The 27797-nt window shown below is 53.0% G+C and overlaps 1 protein-coding gene across 17 annotated transcripts in view; it reads right to left on the reverse strand.

The window, feature by feature from the left end:
• B3GNTL1 (UDP-GlcNAc:betaGal beta-1,3-N-acetylglucosaminyltransferase like 1) overlaps window positions 1-27797 on the reverse strand; it is a 111899-nt gene that overhangs the window by 26465 nt on the left and 57637 nt on the right. For 12 of the 17 annotated variants that reach the window (XR_003525316.2, XR_003525318.2, XR_003525317.2 and 9 more), the window contains 5 exons: window positions 9633-9728; window positions 6340-6464; window positions 1144-1279; window positions 992-1060; window positions 556-630 (listed from right to left, as the gene is read on the reverse strand). Coding sequence is in view for 14 of the 17 variants with exons in the window: in XM_027626132.1 (XP_027481933.1) it covers window positions 556-630; window positions 992-1060; window positions 1144-1279; window positions 6340-6464; window positions 9633-9728 (501 nt within the window). In the remaining 3 variants the exon portion in view is untranslated. The other 5 variants (XM_027626139.2, XM_027626140.2, XM_027626142.2 and 2 more) reach the window with 5 other exon arrangements.

The following is a 27797-nucleotide window of genomic DNA, read 5'->3' on the forward strand; positions in this document are numbered from 1 at the left end:
CCGTCGCCAGGCCGGAAATGAGGAATTCAGTCATCTGGCCACACAGGCCAGCCTGACACGGGCAAAGCAGACCAGCCTCGTGCCGTGTGACCCCAATGGGGAGCTGAGAAGCGGGTGCAGCACAGCCCGGCACCCATGCCCCTGTGACCTCAAGGGAAAAGGCAAGGATATGGGGGGAAAGTCTCTGGACGGCCCTGGGGGCGGAGGCCGTGGTGCTTGGTCAGAGGTGCTTCTTTGTGACGCTTTTACTGCCCACAGCCCCTCGTCTCTGCCGGAGCATCTGATGAGCCCCCAGAATGTGCCCCAGGTCTGGCACTTAGCAAGTTTCCAAAAAATGTTGCTCTTACAGAAATGCAGCCCATTTTTTGAGGGCACCACGGTGGCTTCTTCTAACACCTGGGCAGCCTCCCGCCGTAGTGTACAGCTCAAGACAGGTGGCCCAAACCAAGGGCATAGATGTCTGGCTGCATGTCAGACGTCCGCGATCCCACAATTAGGGGCCTGTACCAGCCACACGGTTGTGTGAGCCCTGCCATGGCCGTGGCTGACACTTACCAGCTTCACGCAGATGACGAAGGGTGGCCGGGCAGCTCGGAAGTGCAGGATTGGAACCCGAGGCTTAGGCCTTTCCTGAGAAACAAGAGGTGTTGTGGGCTGGGGTCCGTGCTAGTCTCCCGGGACGCCCTGCTGTGCTGGGCCCGCACGTGCTGACAGGGCAGCTGGACCAACCCCTTACCCCTGCCCAGCTCCAAGGTGCACGGCAGACACACAGACCTGGGCCAGGCGGGGACACAGGCCACTCTGGGGCCCGAGACCCCTAGGAGATGGGGGCCACTGCTTCTGGGCCTGGCAGCTGTCCAGGCACAGGCGGCCTTCCCAAGGAGCAGGGCTCTGGGCAGTGGCCCCTCTGTGTCCCCGGGGACAGAGCTAGGGGTGGTGTGAGCAACCCATGTGCGACCAAGGCCCTCCCGGGGTCCTGGGTCCCACACACCTGAGAGTCCTCGTGGCAATAGAAGCCCTTCCTGATCTTGTTCTCGTCCACGTCACAGAAGGCAACCACCTGGGGGGGGGCACAGGACACCAGCCTCAGGGACGGGGGACCCGGGGGGACAGAGCTGCTGGGCGGGATGGAGGGGGGCCCACCTTGCGTCGTGTCCCAGCTGCCAGGCTGCGGTAAAGCCGGCGGCCCTGCCTGCCCGCGTTCCAGATGGTGAAAGCTGCCCAGTGCGGCAGGACCCGTTCTTCCAGGAAGCGGACACGGTGGGTCCAGATGGTGGTCCTGGGGGGGAATGGGGCGGGTGAACCGGGTGGGCAGGGCCTCTAGCTGCGCCCAGACCTTCCTCCCCACCCAGCCCTGGGCACAGCAGGGCATGTTCTGGGGACCTCCTCTCTCCAGAGCTCAGGAGGTACTGGCTGGATAAATGAATGAGGGAATGAACAAACGAACCTCGGCCGCACTGCCTCACCCACCCTCGCAGCCCCACGTGGACCCTAGGATGTGCTGTCCTCACGTCCATGTACTCAGGGGCCTTGAGGGACGCCAGGCACAGACTCTGGGGAGCCTGAGGGGGATGCAGCCACCCCGATGTCAGGTGAGCTCAGGTGAGCCGTCTCACGGCTCCGCTTCCTGCAGAAGCTGCCCAGACCGCCAGGTGTTCTGACAGCTGGGCCGTGGGCGCACCGGGGCTGGCGGGCGAGTAGCTCCCCGATCCTGGCCATTAGCGCTTCCAGAGCATCCCACGAGCTCCAGACACTCCAGCCCATGGCCAGGCGCGCGCAGCTCTGGCAACACCCAAGAAGTGGAAGAAGTTTAAGGACAAAGGACCAGGGATCGTGCACGTGAGTTCTGGTAAATGGGAAATCCTGAGGACAAGGAAGGGACAGGGAGCTTCAGACAGTCACTGCTAACGGTTTTCGCCTTTAAAGCGGAGGACGTGCTTGGACAGCCTGTGTCAGGAAGCACTGTGTGGGGTCCGCCCCGGGGGATGTGTGCCACACGCAGCTCAGCAGCGGCGGCTTCTCCTGTCCCCAGCCCTGATGGAGTTCTGTCAGCACAGGGTCGTGCCACCTTTCGAGTAATTCCTTCTGTTTAAACAGTCCGTGCTCCTCGGTGTGAGGTGCAGACTGAAGGAAATGCCCATCACAATGTCTCGAGGTGTCTGTGGACGAGACCAAGGGAAAGACGGGCCCCAGTCCAGACCCCAGGAGCTCAGGCACCCGCTGGGGGGGTGCAGGGCCTGCTCTGAAGACACTGGTAGGTGATGAGCCGACATAATTTAGAAATGGCCACAAACACACCTGCTTTGTGGGCCGCAAAGCCCTTCCTGCCGCCGGTCCTGTTCCTGCTCAGGAATGCCATCTTTCCCGGTGCTTTTAAGTTCTGACCCAATCGGGAAGACTCCTCGATAGTCTGCTTACTTGCTGCAGGGCAGCAGTGTCCCCCCAGCAGGGGCTGTGGCGAGTGGAGCGGTTTCCCCAAGCCCACAGATGTGGGCCCTGTGCCCTGGTCCCCCGGCCCCCTGGTGGCCATGGCCCCCGAGGCAGAATGGGGGGTGTGCCGGCCAGGCTGGAGTCAGCCCTGCTCCGCAAGCAGGACGGCAGAAAGGCCTTGGGAGGAGGTGGCCTGGAGACAGGTGGCACCCTGAGGTCACACATGAAGGGGCAACCGTGAGGCTGAACAGAAAAGCGGTTTTCGGGGAGAAAGGCAGAATGCTACCATGGACATAACGTTTTTAAACAGGTAATGCATATTGTTCAGGGAGACACCGCACACACCCCGGACGGCGCTGGCCTTGCTGAGGGGCTGGGAAAGGCAGCTGGACGCAGGACTTCAGTCCTCGGTGTCTCTGTCTCTGGATGTCTTAAGTATTTTGTAATGAATGATGTAAATGCTGACCATTCTTGGTTTAAAACAGAAAGAACAACAACCAGGGAGTGCTTTCACAGGAGGGCTTCTGGGCAGAGTTTGAAGAAATTCAATTCTCAACAAGCCTGAAGGTATAATTAAAGCTCATTACTCTGTGAGGTTTTGCCACTCACAGCACAAAGATTTTAATCCAATACAGAAACTACATGAGATCACTTCTTTTGTGTTGTGGGTGGCAAAGCCTCACACTGCAAAATAGAAAGAAACCGCTCAACATAAAAGAGACTGATCCCATGCAAACAAGATGCAGACTTGTGGGGACAAAGCCCAGTGGCCTGTGGCCTGGTCCTTCCTGGACACACAGGCTTCTGCCACAGCACGGGCCACCACCACTTCCTACAAAGAGATCCCTTCAATTTGTCTCCAAAGAATCTAACATGAGAACACACAGACAGGAACATTCATGATGATGACGACAGAGGAGGTCCCCGAAGTCCCACACCTCACAGATCTAATTTCTCTCTGGTCTATCAGCCAACATGGGTTCTAATTTTCTATGAGCGCACACTAGCTGGAATTCCTCTATGGACTAGTTGTCCTGACGAGCGGCGGAGACGAATCCCGCCTGTTGGAGTGCTTCGTGTGAGCGGAATCCCACAACATGCATGCCTGTGTGCCTTGCTTCTTTAGGAAGCAAACTGCTTTGGCATTCACCCCTCTCTCAATGCTGAGCAGCATTCCATCACAACCTCCATTCACTTGATGGACACTTGGGTGGCTCCCAGTTCTTGGCAATATTAATAGTGATACGTTGAATGTTTTCACTTCTCATGCATTAAACACCTAGACACGGAATTGGGAGGTCACGGGGGTATTAATTTAATAAAAAAGTGCCAGTTTTCCAGAGAGGGATGTACCATTTAAGTCCTGGGAACAGTGTGTGACCATTCTGCTAGATCCACACCCTTGCCACCATTTGGAATTGGCAGATATTAATTTTAGCCCTGCTGGGTGTGTGGTGGGTTTATATTATTTACATATTACATATTGTTTCGTGAAATGTGTTATGAAGTATTTGCCTATTTTTATGACATTGTCTTTGTTGTTGGGGTTCCTTACGTGCCTCTTACTTGGTTCTCCTTCAGACACATGGATTGTGAATATCCCCATTCAGTCTGCAGTGTGCCACTCATGTTCTTAATGGTGTCTTTTTATGAACAAATGTTTTTAATTTTGATAAAGTCCACTTTATCACTTTTTCAATGGTTGACAATTCTCACGTCCTTGCTGCTAAGTTTTTGCTGACCACAAAGTTGTGACGGTGTTCCCTGTTTCCCTCCAGAAGCTTTTCTATTCCAGTCGTTTCTAGGTTTGTATCAAAGATCCAACTAGAACGAGCGTTTCTAGATGACACGAGACTCTCGTTCTTTCCTTTCCCACGTAGGTAGTGGTTCCACTTGTTGAAAGTATCTTCCTTTTCCACTAAATGCCTTTGGAGACTGTTGAAAATCAACCTATCGTACAATTTTCAATGTATTTCTGGATTCTCCATTTCCCTGGTCTCTCTTGATGCTTTTGCTGTGTTTCCTGGGAACTGTGAGTCCTCAAAGTTTACTCTTTTCAAGGTTGTTGAGGTTATTCTGGGTCCTTTAATTTTCCACGTGAATTTAAGAATCAGGTTATCAATTTCTGCAAAGAAGTTCAGTCCACAGCTCAGTTTGGGGAGAACTGGTATCAAAGTCACCAAATCTTCCAACCCATGAAGGTGGCGTCCCTCACTCCCTGTTACGGGTTTTCTTTAATTTCCCTCTGCACTTTCTTGTAGTTTCCAGAGGACATACGCACCTTGTCACATTTACCCACAAGTATTTTATTTTTGACGCCATCATACGTTTCTTAACTGCTATTTTTAGTTGTTCATTGCAAGTGTGTAGATTGTGTGCTTTAGTGAAGTCCACAAATTTTGACATACCATCTTAATTTCATGTTAAATTTTTTTTTAATTCCTTTGTGATTTTTTTCCCTTGGTTGCTTAATTTCCAAATATTTTAGATTTTTAAGATGTGTTAATGACTTCTAATTTAATTCTATGTGGTTATAAAACATACTTTGATGATTTTAATCATTTGAAATGTATTCAGAATTGTCTGTCTTGCACCTTAAAGGAATGTATTCTGCAGCTGAGTGTCATGTTCTGTAAATGCCAGTCAGGTCAAGGGGTTAATTCCAGTCCTCTGCACCTTGCAGAATTCCCCTGCTTCTCTCAGACACTGAGATGGGCTTGAAAACCTCCAACTGTAATTGTGGAGGTAATTTGTAATTTGTCTACTTCTGTCTGGTTTTGTTCACGCACTTGGGAGGCTGATGAGATGTACACGCACACATCTGGGACTGCTTTGTCCTCCTGTGACGGGGCCTTTACCCCGTGGTGCAAATCACACTCGCACTGAGTCAGCTTCATGACAACAAACCCCAAACAATGATGCTCCATAAAGCTACTGTATAAAAGTTCAGATTTAACAGTAAATAACCAAAATCAAGTTCTTTGGCTGAAAGCTGGAAAACAAAGCAGCTGAATTTCAACACACATGCAAATGTCCGAGGACCTACTGAGTCAATCTGGGGACCCCCAATGACGTCGCACAAACCGGCACCCCGCCTCTCAGTGTAGGTGGACGTCAGACCTCCCCAAACAGAGGCTGCCCAGCTGAGAAGCCACAACCTCCTGAGGGGTCTCACGCCCTCCAGGGAAACACAGCCAACCCCACCTCCGGAAGATGAATGTGCACCCTTCCTTCCCGTTCCCAAAAGTGAGCAGTGTTACAACCGCAAGGCACCAAGGGATCACAAGTTTGTAATGGTAAGAAACACGCGACATGCACGCACAGTTCAAGCTGAAGAAATAAGAACACACCCCTGCCTCCGTGTTCCACACCTGCCGCCCCTGCCGTGCGCTCCAAGTGCACACCGGCTACTGGGGACCTGGGGGCTGGGCAAGTGGCAGAGGAGGGAGAGAGGGAGCGGGCAGGCCCCCTTGGTGGGGATGGAGAGAGCACACTGAGGCACCAGTAACCAAGTCAGATGCGCACCCGGCGTACCTCACAGCAGTGGAGAGCAAGACTTCAAAGGCACATCTGCATGTGAGGCCTACCTCGCTGTGGAAAAGCGAACAGACATACAGCCTTCATCCTGGGAATCCTGTCCACGGCCCTGAGACAGCTTCCCCCATGAAGGCCACAGGCTCTGCACACCCGCACCTGCCATGCTCCCAGATTTCCTGCCTTGTGGTAGAGACCTGACCCAGGTGACCTGTGTCTGCCCCACCGACCCGGCTCAGACCTCGGCAACTCTGCACTCTCCATCCCGGACCTCGGCCAGCCCCACACCCTCGATCCTGGACCTGGACCCCTCATGCTCGATCTTGGCACCTCACTGGCCCCCAAACCGTGTCTGGAGCCTTGGGGCCTACGTACTCGAGGACAGAGTGCGTGGCAGCGTCTGGGTGGTAGCGGTACAGGAGGAGGCTCTGGTCCACGCGGACGACCCCACCGCCCTTTCTGAGGTGGTTGTAGAAGAACAGCAGGTCCTCGGGCACACCCTGCAGGGCACAAAAGAACGTCAACCATTGATGTTTCTGCCCACGACAGAAGACACACCTGTGTCCGATGCTTCCCGCGTGTGCATTAATTCAGGCAACTGGAGATGGGGTGTCACGCCCAGCCTCATGTGCGACGTTCCAGCGAGCGACCCACGCACCCAGCCACCGAGCATGCAGACAAGGAGGTCATCTCAAGACAAGGAGGTGCTGGTGGTGAAAAGCAGGGGCTGACAGGGCAGACCAATGCCGCCAGCATCACCCTCGCATATGCCTCCAACCTGAGAAATGGCCCTCCCCGCTGACGGGGCCTCTGCTCTGCAGGGACCCGAGAGCTTTCTCCTGGGTTTCCCTGACTTGTGAGAACTCAGCCCCCACCCTCCTGCTAGCCAGTCGGGAGGCCAAGCTCAGCCTTGACAACGGAAGCTGGAAGCCAGACACCAGGTCTGCTCCCTTGACTTTCCTGAATTCAGAGGGAAAATCAGGTGAGCGGAGGGGTCTGGATCTTGCTCACCTTCCTGGCTGTCAACAGCACAGTACTACAGGTGTACCAGTAAGCAGAGCCCAGCGATGCTGGGGCCTGGTCATCCACGTCACCAGGAGACGTGGCCCCAGGCAAAGGCCGGTTTCCTGACTGTGCAGCTTGTCCCACCTCCGGGCCAGCTCGCAAGGGCCGCATTTGGTTTGGTTTAGTGCCAGTCCCACAGCTGAGCCGACTGCTTCCAGTAAAGCCCATGGCACTGAACTTTTGCCTCTCCAGGGCTCTAGGCTGCTGCCTGGTTTGCTTATCTCCTCAAGAAGAAGGTCGCACAGCTGGCCCAGCAGAGCCTGGCGGCCGGGCGCCCTCGGGAGATGGAGCCCCCAGGGGAGATGCCACCTTACCAGCGGCACTGGGCAAGCTCGTCCCCAGACTGGCCACCTGCACCAGGTCTCAGGAGGGTCGGCAGTACACCAGAACACCCTACTGGTTGAACAGGAGGGCAGCTGCTGGACACTGCTGGAAAGGTGAGCCACAACTGGAAGTCAACTGGACTGGGTACACTTCCTGACTCGGCTCCTGTTCCCAAAGCTGGCCCCGAAATGCTAGTTAGTGCCCACGTCTGTCCACCTGGCTTGCTCTGTAAAGCCACCACGGACCTGGGAGTCCTGGCCAAGGAATCTCAGACACACTTGGTTTTATCGAGGGCAGACTCCGAGCCGGCGTCTGAAAGACCCCACATGCGCCCAGCAGACTGACAGAGCAGGCTCAAGGAAGCCGTGGGAGCAGACCCTGCGACATCCCACAGCGGTCTGGCTAATGGTGGGGAAAGTCAGGAACGCTCTTGTTCCCGACATGGGGGCGGACAAGTGCATCAGTGTGCGTGACTTGAAGGACTAGTTTCTACAAAGACTGATGATATGAAAGATGTATAGTAAAATGTTAAAAATCAAGTTTCACAACTGTTTCGAAAGTCTGTCCACAGTAAAATAAACACAAAGGAGCCACGCCTGAAGCTCAGATCCGCTGTGTGGTGATGGGGTCACAGGTGATTTGTATTTTTTTTCTAATTTTCTGCATTTTCAAAGGCACCTTTATTTTTACAAAAGATTTATTTGAGAGACAGAGTACATGGCGGGGAGCAGCAGAGGAGATGGAGAGGGAGAAGCAGATTCCCCACTGAGCAGGGAGCCTGATGCAGACTCAATCCCAGGACCCTGAGATCATAACCTGAGCCGAAGGCAGACGCTTAACTGACTGAGCTACCCGGGCGCCCCAAAGGTAACTTTAAAGAGCAAATTTTAACTCTGCACACTTTACAGCTTTAGGAAAAAGGTGCTCTTTCTTCTGATGACCCGGAAGAACTCACCCTCAGGGTTTCCTTATTTTTGGCAAGAAGTGAGAATTTAGTTGGAGGCAGCACTGGGGCACCACGGCTCCCGGCGAGGCGGGGGGTCTGATCCACTGGCCCTCCGCTCACGGTTCCTTGGTTTTCACTCCTTCCTGCCTGGTGGGCTCCCAGGCGGGCACGTGTTCACCAAGAGCTCAGGCTCCTCTGGCCAGCCAAAAACCCTGGACAGAGGCCGTGATGGCAGGGGTGACGCGGCCTGGGGAGCCAAGGAAGCTGGGGTAGCTGAGCCCGTGGTGGTGGTGGTGGTGGTGGGGTTCCTGGGTGCACTGAATGCTCCTGTGGGTGGGGATGTAGTGGGCAGGGCAGGTACACCTCTGAGACGTGTGTAAGGGACTGCGATCTCGTGGGACAGAAGGAAGCACAGAACGGGCTGCCAGCCCCACGCACCCCAGAAAAACTACTGCACTTTGCTCCAGTGGCAGGAGGGGGTGGATCGCATGAACCCCTGAAAATGCAGGGATGCAGAAAGTCTTCATCTGGATGGAGCTGGTGTGAGACGAAAGCAGAAAACCAAATGCTCCCACAACACAGAAGACCCCAAACCATGAGACAGATCAAAACTGAACCCTCCCAGCACCTGAGAGCATGAGGGGAACCCCCCCAAGTCAGAAGGCCAGGATGCACAAAGGAGTCGTGGAGGGTGGGGCAGGTGGGTGCAGGCCCGGCTGGCCGAGGTGTGCTGCTCTCGGGCACATGGCCCTCTTGGCATCACACTGTGGTGATGTGGTGCCTGTGGATTCGCTAGAACCCATCAAACTGCACCTTTTCACAGATGAAATGGATGGTATATTAATTACACCTCAATAAACCTCCAAAATAACAGAGGGTGGATTGAATTAAAAAAAGAAACAGAAAGGGAGCACCTGGGTGGCTCAGTTGGTTTAGCGTCTGACTCTTGATTTCGGCTCAGGTCATGATCTCAGGGTCGTGGGATCAAGTCCCGCATCAGGCTCCCTGCTCAGCGGGGGTCTGCTTGTCCCTCTGCCTCTGCCCCTCCCCACATTCACACGTTCTCTCTCAAATAAATAAAATCTTAAAAAAATAAAGAGACAAATACAGAAATAACCACTAGAACAAAATATAAACCTTCAGTACCAAGAGGAATTTAAATAAGCCAAGAGTGGGTGACAGCTCCTGGCTCCAGTTGGCCGAGTAGCTGTCCCTGCAGCGGTGATGGCCGTGCCCAGTGTGGAGGCTGCGGGCTGGACAGCCTGAGCCGCACCGCGGGGCAGGGACAGAGCAGACAAACCAGGGATGGAAGCCACAGGGGGCCCATACTTACCTGTCCGCCCTCGTCAAATGGGCCCACATGGGAAAACCATGCTCGAGAGCAGAACCAGGTGGGCATGATCACAGTTGGGCCATTGGAGGTAAAAACCTAGAAGCAATTGACACTAACATAATTACCAGGAAAGGACAGCTTGTCACAAACAACTTACAATTTATTTTCCACAAAGAATTCAGAAGGTGACAGATGAATCTGCCCTTCTCTGTAGCAACAGGACTTTGAGGGACTTTGCAGACGGATCCACAGTATCTGGTGCCCAAGGCCAACAGATGTTGGGGAGAGGGGCCACGAGAAGCAGCCATCCACCCGGGTCCTGTTCCTGGGTGAATGCTCACTGACTGGGTTCAAGGAGGAGGCCCCCCTGCTTTTGACTGACGGCAAGGTTTCACATGAAAACAAAAACACGCAGCTCTTAATTCTGACACGAAAAAATTGCAGCAGCATAAAAAGTTGGCTTAGATGAAATGGATGGATTCCTCCAAAGACACAAACCATTGAAACTGAAGAAAAAACAGAAACTACGACTAGATCTATAACAAGGGATTGAAAGAGCAGTTTAAAAAAACCTACAACTTCCCACAAAGAAACGCCCCGGTCCAGAGGGCCTCACCAGTGAATTCTATCCAATGTTTAACGAATTCTTACCAATCCTTCACAAAGTCTTCCAAAAAAACAGGAGATGGCAGGGACACTTCCTGACTCATTCTGTGAGACCAGCACTACCGATACCAAAGCCAGTCGAAAATATCACAAAACTATACACCAAGATCCCTTATGAATATAGTTGCAAAAATCTTCAACAAAGAACTAGTGAACTGAGTCCATCATTACATAAAAAGGATTCTACACCACGACCAAGTGGGATTTATCCCAGGATTGCAAGGTTGGTTCAATGTATGAAAACACAGGTGATGTGATACACCATATTCATAGAACAGAGGATGAAACCACACAATCATCTCAATAGATGCAGAAAAAGCATTTGACAAAATCCAACACCTTTTCATGACAAAACCAGTCAACCTAGGAGTTTGCAAAACTCCACAGCTTATCGATATCATACTTAAAATGGTGTGACACTAAATGCTTTTCTCCTAAGATCAGGAATAAAACATGAATATATGTTCTGACCACTTCTATTTAACATTGTGCTGCAAGTTCTACTCAGAACAATTGGGAAATAAGAAAAATAAAAGGCATTTTATAATACTTGGGAAATGAAGAAGTAAAATGGTCTCAATTTGCAGATGACACAATCCTGTAAGTAGAAAACCCAAAGGAATAAAAACACACACACCCTTGCACTAATGAATGAGTTCAGCAAAGTTCCGGGATACAAGATTCACATACAAAACTCAACTGTATTTCTGTATACTTGTAATGAACAATCCAAAAGTGAAATTAAGAAAACACTGTGATTTACAACAGCATGAAAAAGATACTCAGGAATGAATGTAACAAGAGTGCAAACTTTACACTGGAAATCATAAAACATCTTTGAAACAAATTAAAGAAATTCCCATGGAAAGGCAGAGGGCCCAGAATAGCCAAAGCACCTTGAGCAAGTTGAAGGACTCACACTTCCCAATTTCAACCCTGACCACAAAGCTACAGTAACCAAGACACCGTGGTGCTGGCATAAAGACAGAAATCGATGGAACAGAATGGAGAGTCCCAAATCAACCCATCACGTTTATGAGCTAATTTTTAACAAGGCTGCCAAGACAACTTGGTGAGAAGTCTTTCAACAAACAGTCCAGGAACAACTGGACAGCCACACGCAATAGCATAAAGTTGTACCCTTACCCCACACAATATACAAAATTAATGCAAAGTGGATCACAGACCTAAACACAAGACCTCAACCTATAAAACGTGTAGAAGGAAACACAAGCGTGAGTCTCCGAGACCTTGGGTTAGGCAGCGGTTTCCTAGGACACCCGAAGCACAGCCAACCAAGGGAAACTGCACAATTTTGCGAACCCGCTAAAAACAATGACTTGTACGTCTCGCAGGGTGAACTCTGCGGCTTACGAACGTCGGCGAAAACCACGATGCCAACAGGGCGCCGGGGCTCAGCGCCTGTACCGCGCCCGCCGCGGGGCCCGCACTGCGCCTGGAGCCCGCTCAGGACTCTCCCTCCCTCCCTAAGAAACGAAACAAAACACCCCCCAGTGCCGCGCACACGTCAAAACCAGGGCCCGAGGCAGGAGCTAAAACCGAAGGGCTCTTAGCAAGCGGACCGTGTGCGCCTTAACAGTAACACTGTTACTGATGCACCGGCAGAAGATTAGCGGAGAGCCCCGACCAACGACACACTGTAGCCCCACAACCACGGGCACGGCCGGAGGGGACGCGGAGGAGGCCCTTCTTATAGGGTGTGGGAGGGGCGGGGGGGGGGTTGTTGTAAACAGAAAGGCCATTGGAGTAAGCTGGGAGCTGGAAGTATAGTGGCTTCTCATTGGCTGGGCTGTGGCCGTCTCCCATTGGCTGGGCTGTGGCCGTCTTCCATTGGCTGGGCTGTGGCCGTCTCCATTGGCTGGGCTGTGGCCCTCTCTCATTGGCTGGGCTGTTGCCGGGGCAGCAGGAAACCTTCCGTCCAGGAGCGGGGTTACTGAAGCTGGACCCACCTGTAAGGTGCCTCTCTTCCCGGTGGGTCTGTAATTGATAACCAGTGCTGGGCACAGAGCTCCCCCTGCCGGCCTCTACCCCACCCTAAGTGAGGTTTCCGCGCTTCAGTTAGAACATTGGGAGTGATTCCACAGAACATGTAACTGTATGGAGGAAATTTACCAGCTGCCAATGACTGCTGAGATCATACAGGATTTATTTTCTGTATTTTCTGGATTTCTTAAACATCAACAAAAAAGCAAGATTATAGTCGGAGAAAAAGGTAGCTCCACCTTGAGAAAACATTTTTAGGAAAAAAATTTGAGAAAAATACATGTAACTATATATTTAGTTTTATAATCAATGCAATTTCTTTGGTTTATAAAGAAGACACTCAAAGTTTTATGAATGGAATCATTAATTTTGCTTTCTGAAAATGTTTTCTGTGTACAAGATTGATACACGTTCACTGATACAAAATACAGAACATCATGCAGAAAAAACTAAAACCATCCCTAATTGTACCACCCAGATAAATAAACTCTTACATTTGTGGTGTGCTCCCTTCCAGGCTTTTTACCTTGGGGAAAACATTGCAGAATGTGTACCAGGGTGTGTGCACACAAACCACGAGCCTCTCTGCCACCCGCAGTCCTCACACTTCCGTTAGGGTTTCCTCGGGGGCGGCATCTCCATGCTGGGCACACACAGGTACGGGATGTCCTCCCTGGATCTCCCCTCCCACGGTCTTCCCTGACCTCCAGTTGCTCCTTCTTCAGGGACTTCCTTTATCTTGAGCATCTCAAGTCACACCCTAGAATACTCCTGCCCCCTGCTTCAGGACGACAGGACTTAGAAGGTCCTATGTGTGCAGTGACGGCACCCACAGAGGTCTCCCCACCAAGCGGGTCGCCCTACCTGGGACAGGCCCTGGTCCCGTCCGTGGGACCCAGGGGTTTCTGTCTGAGTGACAGTGGGCTGTGCCGGCACCTCCTTGAGGCCCAGAGGGTGGAGAGGGAGCCCTGTCTCCCTAATGAAAACAAATGGTGATAGATGTTACGTGTCAACAAGCCTGGCTGGTGGAGAGCTGGGCCCAGGGGCTCCACACCCAGGCATTTCCTTTCTTGGTTTATTCCTTCTAAATGATAAAATCTGGACTCAGGCCAGTGGCAGGTCATGAGCAGGGCATGAGCATGTGATGTCCATGAGAACATGCCAGATACTCAGTTCCAAGCTGGATCCAGAATCTCGGACGGTTTCTCCCCCATTGCGTGGCTATGAGAGCGTCACAGGACCCGGCGCCTGGAAGCTGGCGGACGTAATGCTGCAAGCTCAGAGCAAAGTGGGAATGAGTCCCTCCTCCCGACGTGCCTGGGAAGCATTTCTTCAAGTTCTGAGAGCACAGCTGTAATGCACGACACGGTGTGAACTTACACGTGGGCTTGAAAAATAAAGACAAGACGGTGTCATAGATGTATTTTCCTTAAGATTTTCTCAGTAACACGTTCTTTTCTCTGGCTTCTTTTATTGGAGGAATACAGTATGTAATATATGTGTTAATTGACGTCGTGCTACTGATAAGGCTTCTGGTCAACAGTAGGCTATTAGCAGTTAAGTTTTTGGGGAGTCAAATGTCATCCATGGATTTTTCTGCAGAGGGTCGCCACCCTGAAACCCCATGTTGTCCAAGCGTCCACTGGATCTGGATGTGGTCTCAGTAGTCCAGTGACTCACTGCCACTGAGGACAGGCCTGCCTCCTCACACGTGGCCGGAGAGCACAGTCCCTCTCTCCCACGCTTCTGCTTCAATACTGTTTCCCCGGCAGCTGCCTCAGCCGTGTGAGCTCGCTTACACGGTGACTGTTGAGGACGGGGTCACCTATGTTTGCCTTGAGCCTCCATGGTCTGAGACCCCTCACTTCAGCCCACACACGTCCACTCCACCATGGAGGGCTGTAGCAATTCTTGGGAACTACACGTCCATCACGTAGGTCACTGGGGTTCCTCTTCGTGGGAGACATCAGTGGCTGCCTGCCTGTCTGACAGGTTCAGAATTTGCATTTTCCTGGGGACGAGGGGCGTGCAGAGTGCTAGTCCAGGGAAGCACACATCCAGACATTTATCGCCATTTTACACAAAACGAGCCAGGTTGGGGTGGTTACACAAATCTGTGCACATGCGGTAAGACTCAGAACTGTATACCGCAAAGGGAAAAACAGTCAATTTTATAGTATGTTAACTTTTGGACAACTAAATGTTCTCACTTTTAAATGTTTTTTCCAGGCTTAATGACACCTGGGAGAGGGCATCTGTTTACAAAACAAACCCAGAGGCACACACAGTGGAGTAGCTGCAGTCCCTGCACACCTCCGCCGTTTGGCCCAACGTGAAGACCCAACAGGCGAGACGGGCCAGTGTGGAGGGACCCGCCTGCGGTTCTCGGTGCCTCGAGGCTCCAGCTCCCCGCCCCCGTGCCCCCTGCTCACGTCTCTCTGTGGGGACGATGCTGGCCACAGGGGACGGGAGAAACCCACTCGTGGAATTTTCTCTTGGGCAACTTGTGAAGAAACGAGGCCAGAGCGGGCATGAGGGTGCGCACACGGGCACCGTTCCAGGCACTGCTGACCCGCCACGCAGCCCGTGGGAGACCAGAGGTCAGGCGGCAGGCGGGCCAGCAGGACAGAGCTTGAGGCAACAGCCTTTTAGAGCTCACCCGTCTTCAGTTCCCTGTAGACAGTGAACGAATCCCGTGTTTTAATTTGATGTTGTGTGGAGTGTACAGGGAACCGTGGGAGCCAAGGAGGGCCAGTGACCACTCCCTCAGCACCGGTGTCCCCTCCTTGTCCCCCAGGACCCAGCGTGTGTGAGCAAGAAGCTAGCAGAGGCCGTCGGCTGGGTCTCCCTTTGGTGCCCGGTTCTGCAGCACAGGGAGGTGACCTAGGCTTCATGAGCATATCCTGCCTCTAAAGTTTCCTGAGACTCATTACAGGAAGCCTTGACCAAAATGGTCTTGGAAGAAAACCAGCCTTTCCTCCACGGATGGCCAGTCTGGGCTGTTCCCAGCACTCGCGGCGTGCCTGAGTGGCCAGGGCAGACTGCCCAGCCCCACCCCTGATTCAGCCACGCCACGCCCCGCATTGGCCAGTCAGCAGGACTCGGGGGCTGGTTCTGCCAGGCTAGCCCAGTGAGGGGCAGAGGGGCCTCCCAGCTTCTCTGGGGTCAGTGCTGCAGACACCAGGAAGCAGGGCTCTTTCCCTCGACATTCTGGGGGTGGGAGGGATTTGGGAAGATGACAGATGGGACCAGCCCCCCCTTAGCCATTACGACTCCTGCACTGATGGTCCGGGTCAGACTGAGGCAGGGAAGGGGGAGAAGGGTGGCAGCACGCAGGAAGGGAGACCCAAACACCCCTGCCTCTCCCAACCCCAGGCATAAACAGGCAGGACCTTCCACCCCGATAATCTCTGCACCGTACGCATGCGCACACCCCGATTCTCACTAGCCCCGGGCAGGCAGCCTCAAGGGCAGGCCCAGCAAGGAACAACCTCAGTCACCAGCAGAGTGGCCTCCCATGCAGACCCTCGGCAGGCAGGGCCCCTGTGAGAAGCCAGGTCAGGTATGAGGAGCCCCAGGGGCTGGGGTCCCCACACTGGGACCTGGTCAGTCTCCTGCCTGCTCACCCAGGACCCCCACACCTCCAAGCCCAGGGGCCACAGGAAGGCCCAAGGTGCTACCCAGACCAGATCTCCTTATCGAACGACCAGGATGTGCACCACTGACGTCCACTGATTTTAACGACCAACATACGCTTGGCTCCCAGGCTTTGAGACTCAGCATTTTGTGTGGTTGATACACATGGGCCCCGCTCATCGGCACCGTCTCTGTGGGCACGGGCACAGCATGCCCCACAGACGGGGGCCGGCACAGCAGACGCGCTCAGGGAGCCTCCTGCTTGCAGGGAGCCGCCTTCTTCTGTGAGCTCTGGGGTCTCGTCTGACAAGGGCACTCACCGGTCCCATCACAGGGGCCTCACCCCCATGACCTCCCAAAGGTCCCCCAACTCCATCATGCTGAATCTGGGGGACACAAACATGCCACCATAAGAGGTACACACTTCATCTCCAGTGGGGGGTGCTCACAGCTCTGCTCCAGGGGCCACCCCAGACCTCTAACTGCCCCCAAGCTCCAGCCCGTGCATCGGGCTGCCCACTGACATCTCCCTGTGGTTATGGGACTTTTTTAGTTTTACTGAAGGATGCCATGCGACAAGCCGTACGTATTTATACAGTTCGATAAACTCCACCTACGTGTGCACCCCTGGGCCACACGCCACACTCAGGGTTCTGAGCTAGCCACACCTGCCATGTTCCTTGTGCCCTGGCCACCTCCCCACCTCCACCCCAGGCAACTGTCACAAATGCTGGCCTGCATTTCCTAGAATTCTACACAAACAGGGCCACACAGCACGTGCTCCTCCTCCTCCGGTTTCCTGCGCTCAGTAAAACCACACTTGCTCTTCCACGCGCCGGCTGATGGGCCTGCAGGGCCCAGAGCGCGCGGTCTCTGTGCGGACGGCGCTTTCATTTCTCTGGGGTGAGCAGCCCTGAGGGGGTTGGTGGTAAGGGCAGGTGCACAGGAGCGTCTACAAAGCACGTCCACATGGTTCTTTCCGCGCTCTGGCTGGCCACGTCCCAAGGAACACTGGGTACCGTGGTCCTTTTCATTTCAGACGTGCTAACAGGTGTGTGTCTCACTGTGCACTTCACATCTTTCTAACGACTAATGAGGCTGCACTAATTTGCCATCCAGACATCTAACCTGATGAAGCACCTGTTCCAGTCACCGGTCCCCCTTTTACTGGGATGTTTGTTTTCTTAGACTCCGTAAAGCTCCACGGAGCTCTCCCACTCCAGGCATGAGGCAATTATTGGATGTGATTTGCAAACACGCCTCCTGGTCTCCTGGCTCATCTTTCACGGGCGTCCGTGAGGCTGATGAAGCCCAACTGCCCCACTGTTCTCAGGGACTGTGATTCTGGTGTGTCTTACCCCACGGCTTCCTGCCTGACCCAAGGTCACAAAGACTTTTTTCTGTCCTCTTCCATAAGTTTTACAGGTTTAAGTTTCACATTTAGTTCTAGGATCCATGCTGAATTAACCTTTTATCAGTGGTGTGAGGTTTTTCAGGTTCAGTTTTACTGCACGTGGACATGCGGACGTCCCCGCACCGTCTCCTCTTCTGAGCACGTCCATGAAAGATCAGCGGTCTGTGCGTCTGTCCTTGTGCCAACCCTCACTGCCTCGGAGTCGGGTACTGCTGGCCTCTAACTGCGCTCTTGCCCAGATGCATTCTGGCTGTTCTAAATCTCTACATTTCCAACAAATTTTGGAACGAGTTGGTCAGTTACTACAAAGCCTGCTGTGATTCTGACTGGGGTTGTATTGACGTTCGGGTGGGTTGGTCTGGGGAGGACTTCCATCTTCACAACACCTGTGCGCCCCGCGTGCTTCCGCTCTGGCCCCTTTCCACCTCTTCCTCATGTGGTCTGGGCCCCGTCTCTGCCTCCCTGTTCGGGCCTGCCTGCACCATCCAGGATAGTCCCCTGTCACAAGACCCTCAGTCCCAGCTGCAAAGACCCCTTTTCCACATAAGGTAACATTTCCAGGGGGATGTCTGGAAATGTTCAGGCAGGCTTGGTAGTCCTACACCTGGGGTGAGTGCTACTGGCGTCGAGTGACGTGGATGCCAGGGGCAGGGAAATTTGACTGTAACGAGACACAGTACAGCCTCACGAATGCTAAAATCAAAGACTGACACCACTGAATGAAATCTCAGACCGGGGAGGGGACAGTGAACACACACCCAGCTTGCAAACAGCGGAGTAGCTGCTCAGACTTTCCACACAGCCAGCCACCCCAGCCCGGGTGTCCCGGGAAAATAAAAACCTATGTCCACACAAAACCTGTCTGTGAACCTTCAAAGCAGCTTTATGCACAACAGACAGAACTGGAAGCAACCCCAGTGTTATTCGACACGGGTGACAGACACCGTAGAACAGAGCGCAGGGGGCCTCTCCCCAGCAGCTCAGGTACAACGTGGAGACTGGCGGCTTTCACTGACTGAAGGAAGGCAGCCTCCGTCTACACAAAATCCTAAAGACAGGAATTCTAATCTCTAGAGACAGAAATCGGATCAATGGGGCCTGCGGTTGGACCAACACCCCGAGGTGGTTTGTCAGGGACTACGTGCCTTGCTTTCTGCCTATCAGGGTTTCGGTACTTTGGGAGGGGCTTCGAGGGTCCTGGAATCCAGGGGCTCCCCAACCCCAGACACCATAGAAGGGCCTCCGAACACCAGCATTTTCTAGCAAACCCAAAACATCAGTCCCCACAAATATGCTCCATTACTTCCCTGACTGTCAGAAAAAAACGGTTTCATATTGCTATTTGGGAACTTTTACAAAGCAAAACCTGAACTTCCTGTTTTCAACTCCTACTTAGCAAAAATCCAGAGGCATTTTCTGGTAGGTTAACTGCAGCTGAATACCTGAGGCCCGGTCCCCAAGCACGTGGGCTACGGGTGCCTGAGCTGGGCCTGCTGGACATGCAGTGAGTATAACATACACGCTGGATTCTGAAGACTTGGTATGAAAAAAGAATGTTATCTCGTTGATATTTTTCTATTGATCACATGTTGAAAGAATTTTGTGTACATTAGATTAAATAAAATTTATTATTATAATTAAATTCATCTACTTCTTCATACCTTTTTAATATAACTACTAAAAAACTTCAAACTATATTTTGCCTTGCATTTATGGCTCATGTTATACTTCTATTGGCTAGAACTAAGTGTCTGTCTGCAAAGCAATCCAATCCGTTCTTTAGTGATGCAGACCCGTGGAATAAGGAAATGCATAGCAAAGGCCGATTGGGGACATCGGTCACTTCTGGAGAAAGGGAGGGCATTTGGCAGCAAAGAGAGCCCAGGCCCCCAGCAGAATGGGCTGAATGTCAGCCACAGACATTAATAAGGGAGAAAGAGGATTATTAACACGTTTATGCCAGTAAGTTCAATGACTCAGATCAAATGGACAAATCCCTTGAGAGATGCCAATTAAGAATAGAAATCCAAACATCTCCCTATCAATTAAACACTGGAATTCATAATTTAAAATTATCGTTGGTGCATTCTACCAACCATTAAAGAAAAAAAGAACACCAATCTCACATAAACTCCTTCATAAAATAAAGGAGAGGGAGAATATTTCAACCCATCTTAAAAGGTCAGCATTAACTTGATGCCAAAACCAGACAAAAATATCACAAGTAAACCACAGAGCAATGTCTCTTGTGGACAGAGATGCACGGGTCCTTCACAGATAATTAACAATCCAGCCTAGACACACACACACTTCTCGACCGCGTGGTGTTTATCCTACACATTCAAGTTTGGTTTAACGTTTGAAAATCAGGAAAAAAATCATATGATCATTTTAATAGATACAGAAAAAGCATCTGACAAAATCCAACACCCAATCAAGGTACAACCTCTCAGAACACCAAGAACAGAAAGGAATTTATTCAAGCTGCTAAGGACCAACATCTTGTTTGCGGGTGAAAGCCTGAGAACCAGTCTCTGGTTTGGAATCACGACAGGACAACAGACACATGGGTGGAAGAGTATTCGCAAAAGCTGGACTCTACACAGAAGGTTTAGTGAGGCCCCAGGATTTAAGGCCAACAGGCCAACCCTTACCTCACAGCACATACAAAATTTACCTCAAAGTGGATGATGGATCTAAACGTAAGAACTAGAATTATAAAGCTTCTAGAAGACATACATAGAAAAATGCTTGCAAATGGAGAATAGCCAACTTTTATAAAACAGAGCAAAAATTTGCAAAATAAAAAGGAAATATTAATAGATTGCATTTCATCAAAACTGAAAATGTCACCTCTTTGAATGATGAGACAAGAACATGAAGGGACCAACCAGGCACTAAGAGGAAGCACTCACAATGTGTCAGGCACACACATCTAGTGAGGGACATGTTTCCGGAGTTTGAAAGAACTCTCACAACTCAGTAAAAAGGCGAAAGAGCAATGCTAAGTGAGGGGCTTGCGCAGACACCCCACAGAGGTGCGAGGGTAGAGGCTCCGACACACTCTGTGGCGGAAACGAAGAGGAACCCAGGACACCAGGCGCTGGCGCGGATGCGGGTGGGCTCACCGTTGCCCAGGATGGGGCCGAGGCTCTGGGGGTGTGGCAGTCCTTTCTCAGGGAACCTTCTGGAGTGTGCTAAGATGTCTGAGCTGCTGAAAAGCAACACCTTGGACTCATCGCTCCTCACGGGTCCCGTGGGCCACTAACCCCCGGATGGCCGAGCAGGCCCTGGGCATCACTCCATCCCTCCATCCACACAGGCCGCGGCCTCCCTGGATGCACCCACCAGATAGCCTCCAGGGCCTGACACAGCGTTCTCGCGTCTGACCTCCTCCACCTCTCCACACGCCCCCCACATGCTCTCAGACCTCTCTCTGCCCCCTGCTGGCTAGGTCCTGGCCTCCTGCACACGAGTCCCAGAGCACAATTCCCAAGCACGGCCCAGGTGCGAGACGCTTGCAGCCAGCCACTGACGCAAACACTCCCGCGTGGTGTGCGGTCCACCTGCCAGCTTCTGGACTCAGGCTCCCGGGAGGACAGACCGGTCTCTAAACCAGGAGGGCTCAGAGGCCATCCCTGCCCCGTGTGGCCATGCTGGGCCTGCCATGACCACAGCCCGAGGCTCACAGGGACCACCCAGGAAGCCGTCCCACGGAGAGCAGGGCCACCCCGCACAGCTGCTGTAGGAGAGGAGGTTCAGGGCGCTCAGCTCTGCCAGCCGTGCCTCAGATGGTTTGGTCCTCCGTGGACCCAACGCCCCAGACCAGGCCCTTGTGTTTATTCGCCCTCTGGAAGCAGAGCCAAAGGGGTGAAGGCCAATGACCACCAGAGGCTGTTTGTGGGCGCACCGAGGGGCAGGTTCAGCAGCCCCACTCGGCTGATTCCCAGAAACGTCTCAGCCAAACCAAACATCCCTACTTTCACTGGAGGACGTGAGTTCAAGACAATGGTGGTTCAGACTTCAGAATGTCTCTGCCAACCCGGCTGTCTGAGTGGCCAGGCTATCGCATGCTTTGGCTGCAGGATGCATGTGGCACAGGCCGGAGATGGCCTGAGATGTACTGGGGTATGAGTCGTGGATGGCGTGGTGCCCATGAAGAGACTGGCCCACACCTCACTGCTTCCCGGATTGTGGGGGCAGGGTCCTCATTCCATAGGAGCAGCTTCTCCTTGGAGCTGGAGCACCATGTGTCTCCGAGCCTCAGACCCTTCGTGTGGGCAAAGTCCCCTCTGGGCTCCCAGGCCCGTGAGTTCTTCTGGGTCGCCCCCCTCACACAGTCTGCAGAGGAGACAGCCGCAGAGGGCTCATGTGCCACATGCATGCACTGGGGGGCCTGTCCGTGTGTGCAGCAAGCAGAGGTGGCCATGCCAGGCCGGCTCCAGGCACTGTGGCCTGGAGGCGACCTCTGCCCTGTGTCATGGCAGGGAGCGTACATCGGAGTGTGTGTGTGTCTAGGAGGAGAGGGACAGGGAGTGTGAGTGTGCACACCCGCAGGGGAATGAGACTCAGCTAATTCAGACGTGCATGGGCCGGGTGGGTGTGAGCCTTTTCGGGGGGCTGCGTAAGAGAGAAGGGGGTCCTGGTGAAAATGCCTCTCCAAATGCTGGGATCCCATATGCGTTTCAGGGGCTTTCACCCACCACAGGGGACCCAGGATCGGCTCTTCCCAGCCACAATCAGGTCTTTGCCACAGTCGATGGGGCCGCTCCTGATGCTCAGGGCCAGCTGGCTCCTCCCCGCCCCTGCCGGCACTGCAGCTCCACAGTAACTAACGAGGGACAAAGGTGCTGGGGGTCGCAGGGGCATCTGGGTGACAAGAATATCCTAAAAATTTCTTAATGACAGCCCTTCATTTTTTTACCCAGAAAATGTAAGTGCTCATGATAACATGAGAGTTACCAGCCTTAGTTCTAAAATCTGCTCTGCACATTGGAGGAATCTTTAGGTGTTTTCCTGCCCCATTCAAGCAAGCTTGACACATTACAACATGAACTAATTTGGTGTGAGGTAAAAACCACTTTCTACTTCGTGCTTACAGCAAACTCCAAGGTTCTGAGCTCAGACACTGCTCTCGGCCCTTCGTGGAGATGTGAGTCTGGCCGTATGTGGGGAACACTGTGCCAGTGGCCCGGCCTTCACCTCTCAGGGCCGGTCTGTGGTTCTGAGCCACACATCCTACTGGGACCTGGCACTGCTCTCCAAGACGAGGCAGGAGCAGGGAAATTTGCTAATGAATGCACAGCTCCCACATTTTCTCACAATTCAGCCCCTGGTGTCTCAGGTGTCTCATCCACCAGGTGGTAAAGCAGGCCCAGGAAGAACGAGGCTTGGCCCCAGGGGTGCAGGGGTGACTCCGCCAGCAGGGGGGCTGATGGTGGGGCAGCGAGCCTGGCATGAGGGGGGCAGCAGGGCTCCCAAGCCCTGCCTCCTGCGGGGCTACCTCCAGACCCTGCCCGAGCCCCCAGCTCTACCCACCTCTACCCCTGCTGCATGCACAACACCTCACCACTGCTGAGGGAGCCCCTCTACCCCTGCTGCACTCCCCTCAGGGGTTCACTCCCCTGCAGGCCAGGTTGGCAGGTGTCTGGTGTTCAACCACCAAGTCCAGACAGACTCAGATGGAGAAACTAGCAATTATTTCCAAGTTAAGTTCTGGATGCTGACGTGCCGGCAGCCTCAATCACCTGTCCACCCAGAGAAAGAGTATTTCAGATGCATCACAGTCGGGTCAGAAAGCCCCCGTGGCTGCACCTGCCGTTGCCTCCAATCTCACGTAGGGGGTTGGGCCCCTCCAATGAGCTTTTTGTTTCAGTTACAAGTATGTACTTTCCAACTCTAGAATTTCCTTTTGTTTTAAAATAACTTCTACCTTTGTTGAGATTCCACCTGTATGTCATTCTCACCATACTTCCCTTTAAATTCTGAAACACTGTTTCCCTTGGTTCTTGAAGATATTTACAGAAAAGTAGTTGCCTTGGGGTCGGCTTCGTCCACCAACTGTGCCCACTCGGTGGCAGATTCTACTGATGGCTTTTCTTCCCCTGAGGGAGGGTGGCACACGGAGCGTGGCTCAGCCACCCAGTGACACGTCAGGGTTGTGCTCCCACAGCTCAGGCGATGGGTCTGTGTGTATGTTGTGGGGCTTTGCTCCAGGTTTTACTTTCTGTGAGGCTCTCACGTCTTCCTTGAGCACGCCTGTGCTCCTGGGGCAGTCTCAGGTCTCTCCTGTGTGGCCGAGTGGAGAGTGTACTGAAGACCCCACAGTGGCCCAATTTCCAGGTATCTCGACATTCTGGGTTGTCTGCTGGCCTGCTTCCTGCCCCAACCAGGGCCCTTCCCAGAGGCCCACACAGGTGCAGGGACTCCAGGGCAGTATTCTTCCCAAGGGCAGGTACGCCCTTTCCAGGATGGACGGCTGGCCTTCCAGGCACCAGGGCACTGCAGCCATGACAGGCAGGGGTGGTTACGCTGTTTTGCAGACAAGGAGGGAGGGTTCAGAGTGGCAGCTTGCCCAAGGTGGTGGTCTACACAGCAGTCACACCAAGGACCCATTAAGGGAGGGCCTTCCCTGGCAGGCTAATACTGAGAGCCCACATGCACGTGGTGGCCTTTCCTCAGAGTCCCCATGTGGCATGACCTCTGAGAAGGTACCCTGGGTCAGGGTGGGGAGGCCCTGGGTGTTGGTATTCCCTCTGGGTGGGACTCCAGGCTGCACTGTTGATTGCTGGGCCATTTGGGGAGTCCAAAAGCTGCATGGAGCTGCCTAGGCATGTTGTCGGGATGAGGGACAGCGCCAGCCTCAGGGGGTTGTTTGGGAGAGTTGGTGGATGAATGGGTAGCACCCCCGTCTGGTAATCCTGCCACAGCAGTGGGTCTGGCTCTCCCCTGACAGCCAGCTGTGCAGGGCCGGGGGGAAGACAGCCACCCCAAGCGATGGGAAATGGGCACACAGTACTTATGTTTTAACATGATATTCCTCCATGGATGAAAAGATGAACACCAGGGTTTGAAATCTTGCTCCCAAATGAATGGGATAATATGCATTTATAAAATTTCAGGTAGGCCGGAAGATCCCAAGTCCTCATTAGTCCAAGAAGAGAAGGCTCGGGTGACTGATGGGAGTCTTCACTCAGGGACATGCTCATCATTGTCCCCTGGAGCCCAGAGCCCTGGAGACTGAGTTAGTCAGGAGGATAAAGCAAGAAAATGCTCCATCCAGCAAAGGAGAGACTGCTGAGGATGCACGGCTCAGGCTTCCCGTTTGGGCACACAGCCTTCGGGCAGCCTCGTGCTGCCCTGTGGGTCTAGTGGCATAGCCCACATCCGGCCCAGACCCCTGCCCACCCCCAGGTCACCTGTGAAGTGGGCAGTGAGCTGGGCCCTGTTCCTTGTTCTCAGCACCTCCCAGAGCATCCTCGTGGTTCACCTTCAGTCCTGGCAAACACACGCCCCACAGCCAGCAGGACGCATCCGTCCTGCACTCTGCCCTGACACCGCATCCCAAGAACGTTCAACGAACGGGTGGATGAGCCGCAGGAACAGCCCCTGTTGGCCAGGAAGGTGCAGAGGGGCTGACCCGGAGGGAAACAACCTGCTGGTGCTTGGCACACACATGCAGGTACAAGCCCCAGAGTGAGCGCACGCACACACACACGCAGGTATGAGCCGCAGCGCGTGCACGGCGGGATGAGCAGCAGGGCGTACTCGTGGGTACGAGCTGCAGAGGATGTGCACACACACGCGCGTATGAGCCACAGCGCGTGCACGGGGGGATGAGCAGCAGGGAGCACGCGTGGGTACGAGTTGCAGAGCGCGCGCACACATATGCACATATGAGCTGCAGCGCGTGCACTTGCACGAGGGAATGAGCAGCGGGGTGCACGCGTGGGTACGAGCTGCAGAGCGTGCGCATACACACGCAGGTATGAGCCGCAGCACGTGCACGCGCACGGGGGGATGAGCAGCGGGGCGCACGCGTGGGTACGAGCTGCAGAGCGCGTGCACATATGCAGGTATGAGCCGCAGCGCGTGCACGTGCACGGGGGGATGAGCGGGGGGGCGCACGCGTGGGTACGAGCTGCAGAGCGTGCACGTGCACGGGGGGCGCACGCGTGGGTACGAGCTGCAGAGCGCGTGCGCACACACGCAGGTATGAGCCGCAGCGTGTGCACGTGCACAGGGGGATGAACAGCAGAGAGCACGGGTGGGTATGAGCTGCCTCTCTGGGGTCATCGGGGTCCCTTCCAACGCATGTGCCCAGAACAAGAAGGAAGTGAGCAGGGGGAGCTCAGGGGTCCTGCCCGGGGTTCTCCCACTCAGGCCTTAGTTTCTCCTGTCCTCTGCATAATGGCTGCCTCTGCTCTGTGCTTTGACCTTCAAATTCACCTTTCCAACTTCCCTTTGGGGAGGGAGGAAGGAATGTTTTCTCTGAACCTGCAGCAAAGCCCAGCCGAACAAATTTCCCACAGTTCACACACCGCACGACCTCCAGCAACACAAAGAGATCTCCTTAACACCTCACTGACACGGGTCATTTCAGGTTCCACGTAACTGCGGAGGGCAGAACACCTGCAATTTTTCAGGGCTGCGTCTTTCCAGGCATTTCTTAAAGCATCACGTCTTCTCCCCCTTAATGACCCCTTGCATCCCCAGTCCTATTGAACGAGACAGCTGTCTCTCAAGGGTTTTGTAATATTTATCTCTGAAAGGGACAAAGAGAGAGATGCCCTTCATCCTGCCCATCACTCTTGGGCCCTCCTCACATTACAAGCTTTGGGGGGGCATAGGCAGACCAAGGGGCTCCTGTATCTGGGGCTGCACACCCCCCCCCCCACTGTCACCTCTCCCAGGAACTGACATCCTGTCCAAAAACAACTCAGCCTGAGTTAGGTCTTCATCACTTCTGGGGAAGTTTCAGGGTGTTCCTTGCTGTGGCCGGGTTGTGCCCTTCTGAGGAAGGGGGCTCTGACTCAGCGCCCGCACACAGGTACAGGGACTGTGGGCTGCCTCTCAAGTTCCTCTCCTCCCAACGTCAGCTCCCAGTGAACTAAATGCAATTCTTCACCAAGCACTTTTTATGATGAACTCCCTGGGACTGGAGATTTTAAAAAAATCAATTAGAGGCAGAACTTAAAAGCCAGGTCAGAAGGCCTTCCCCAACATGAGAGAGTCTAGAAGACACAGCTTTGTCTAAGTCACAACTGTTTTCATCTAATATATTTATGCTAAATCATTAAACATTTTTCTTTTCTGTAGGAAAGAAAACACCCACCATAAAACTCATGGAATGTAAAGGGACCCAAAGTAGCCAGAACAATCTTGAAAAGCAAGGACACGGTTGGAGGACTCACACTTCCATGAAATAAGTTCCCATGGAGTAAGCTTTAAAACTTACCACAAAGCTACGGTAATCAGAACAGCGTGGTGTTGCCACACAGACAGATCGAAGACAAGTGGAACAAAACAGAGCCTAGAAACAGACCCTTGCAAACGGTCCACTGATTTTCAGCAAGGGTGCCAAGACCAGTCAGTGTTGGGAGAGCTGAACGTTCACATGCAAAGGATAAAGCTGGACCTTTCCCTAATACCATCTACAAAAATTAACTCAAAATGGTGTAAAGATCCAAATGTAAGAGCTGAAACTATAACACTCTTAGAAGGAAATATTTTGTGATTTTGGATTAGGCAAGGGTTTCTTGATGTGACACCAAAAGCACACACAACCCAAGAAAAAATCTATATAAATTGGACTTCATCAAAATTAAAACCTTTTCTGCTTCAAAGGACACTATGGAGTGAAAAAAATGCCTCACAGTATGAAAGAAAATATCTGCAAACCACACATCTGATAAAAGCCTAACATCCACAATATACAAAGAGTGCCTGGAATTCAATGACAAATACCCAACTTAAAAAATGGGCAAAAGACTCAAAAACACATTTCCTAAAGAAGATACACCGATGGCCCAGAAGCACATGAAAAGATGCTCCATGTCACTAAGCATTAGAGAAATGCAAATCAAACCATGAGCTAGCACTTCACACCCATTCGCATGGCAACTAGAAAAACAAACCAGAAAACGGCAAGTGTTGTCAAGAAGTAAAGGAATAGCAAGCCTCATACTTTGTTGGTGGGAATGTAAAATGGTGCAGCTGCTGTGGAAAACAGCTCAGAAGTTCCTCAAACGTTAAACATGGAATTGTCACACGAGCCTGTGATTCCACTCCTGGGTCTGCCCACGGGAACTGAAACAGGGACTCAGACAGACAATGCGGGGCAACGTTCGCAACAGCCAGAAGGTGGAAGTAACCCAGTGACTACCACAATACAATCGGATAAGCACAATGTGGGGCAGACAGTACGTTCGTACAAGGAATGAATA

The sequence above is a fragment of the Zalophus californianus genome, chromosome 16 (assembly GCF_009762305.2).
Source record: "Zalophus californianus isolate mZalCal1 chromosome 16, mZalCal1.pri.v2, whole genome shotgun sequence".
Classification (NCBI taxonomy): Eukaryota; Metazoa; Chordata; class Mammalia; order Carnivora; family Otariidae; genus Zalophus; species Zalophus californianus.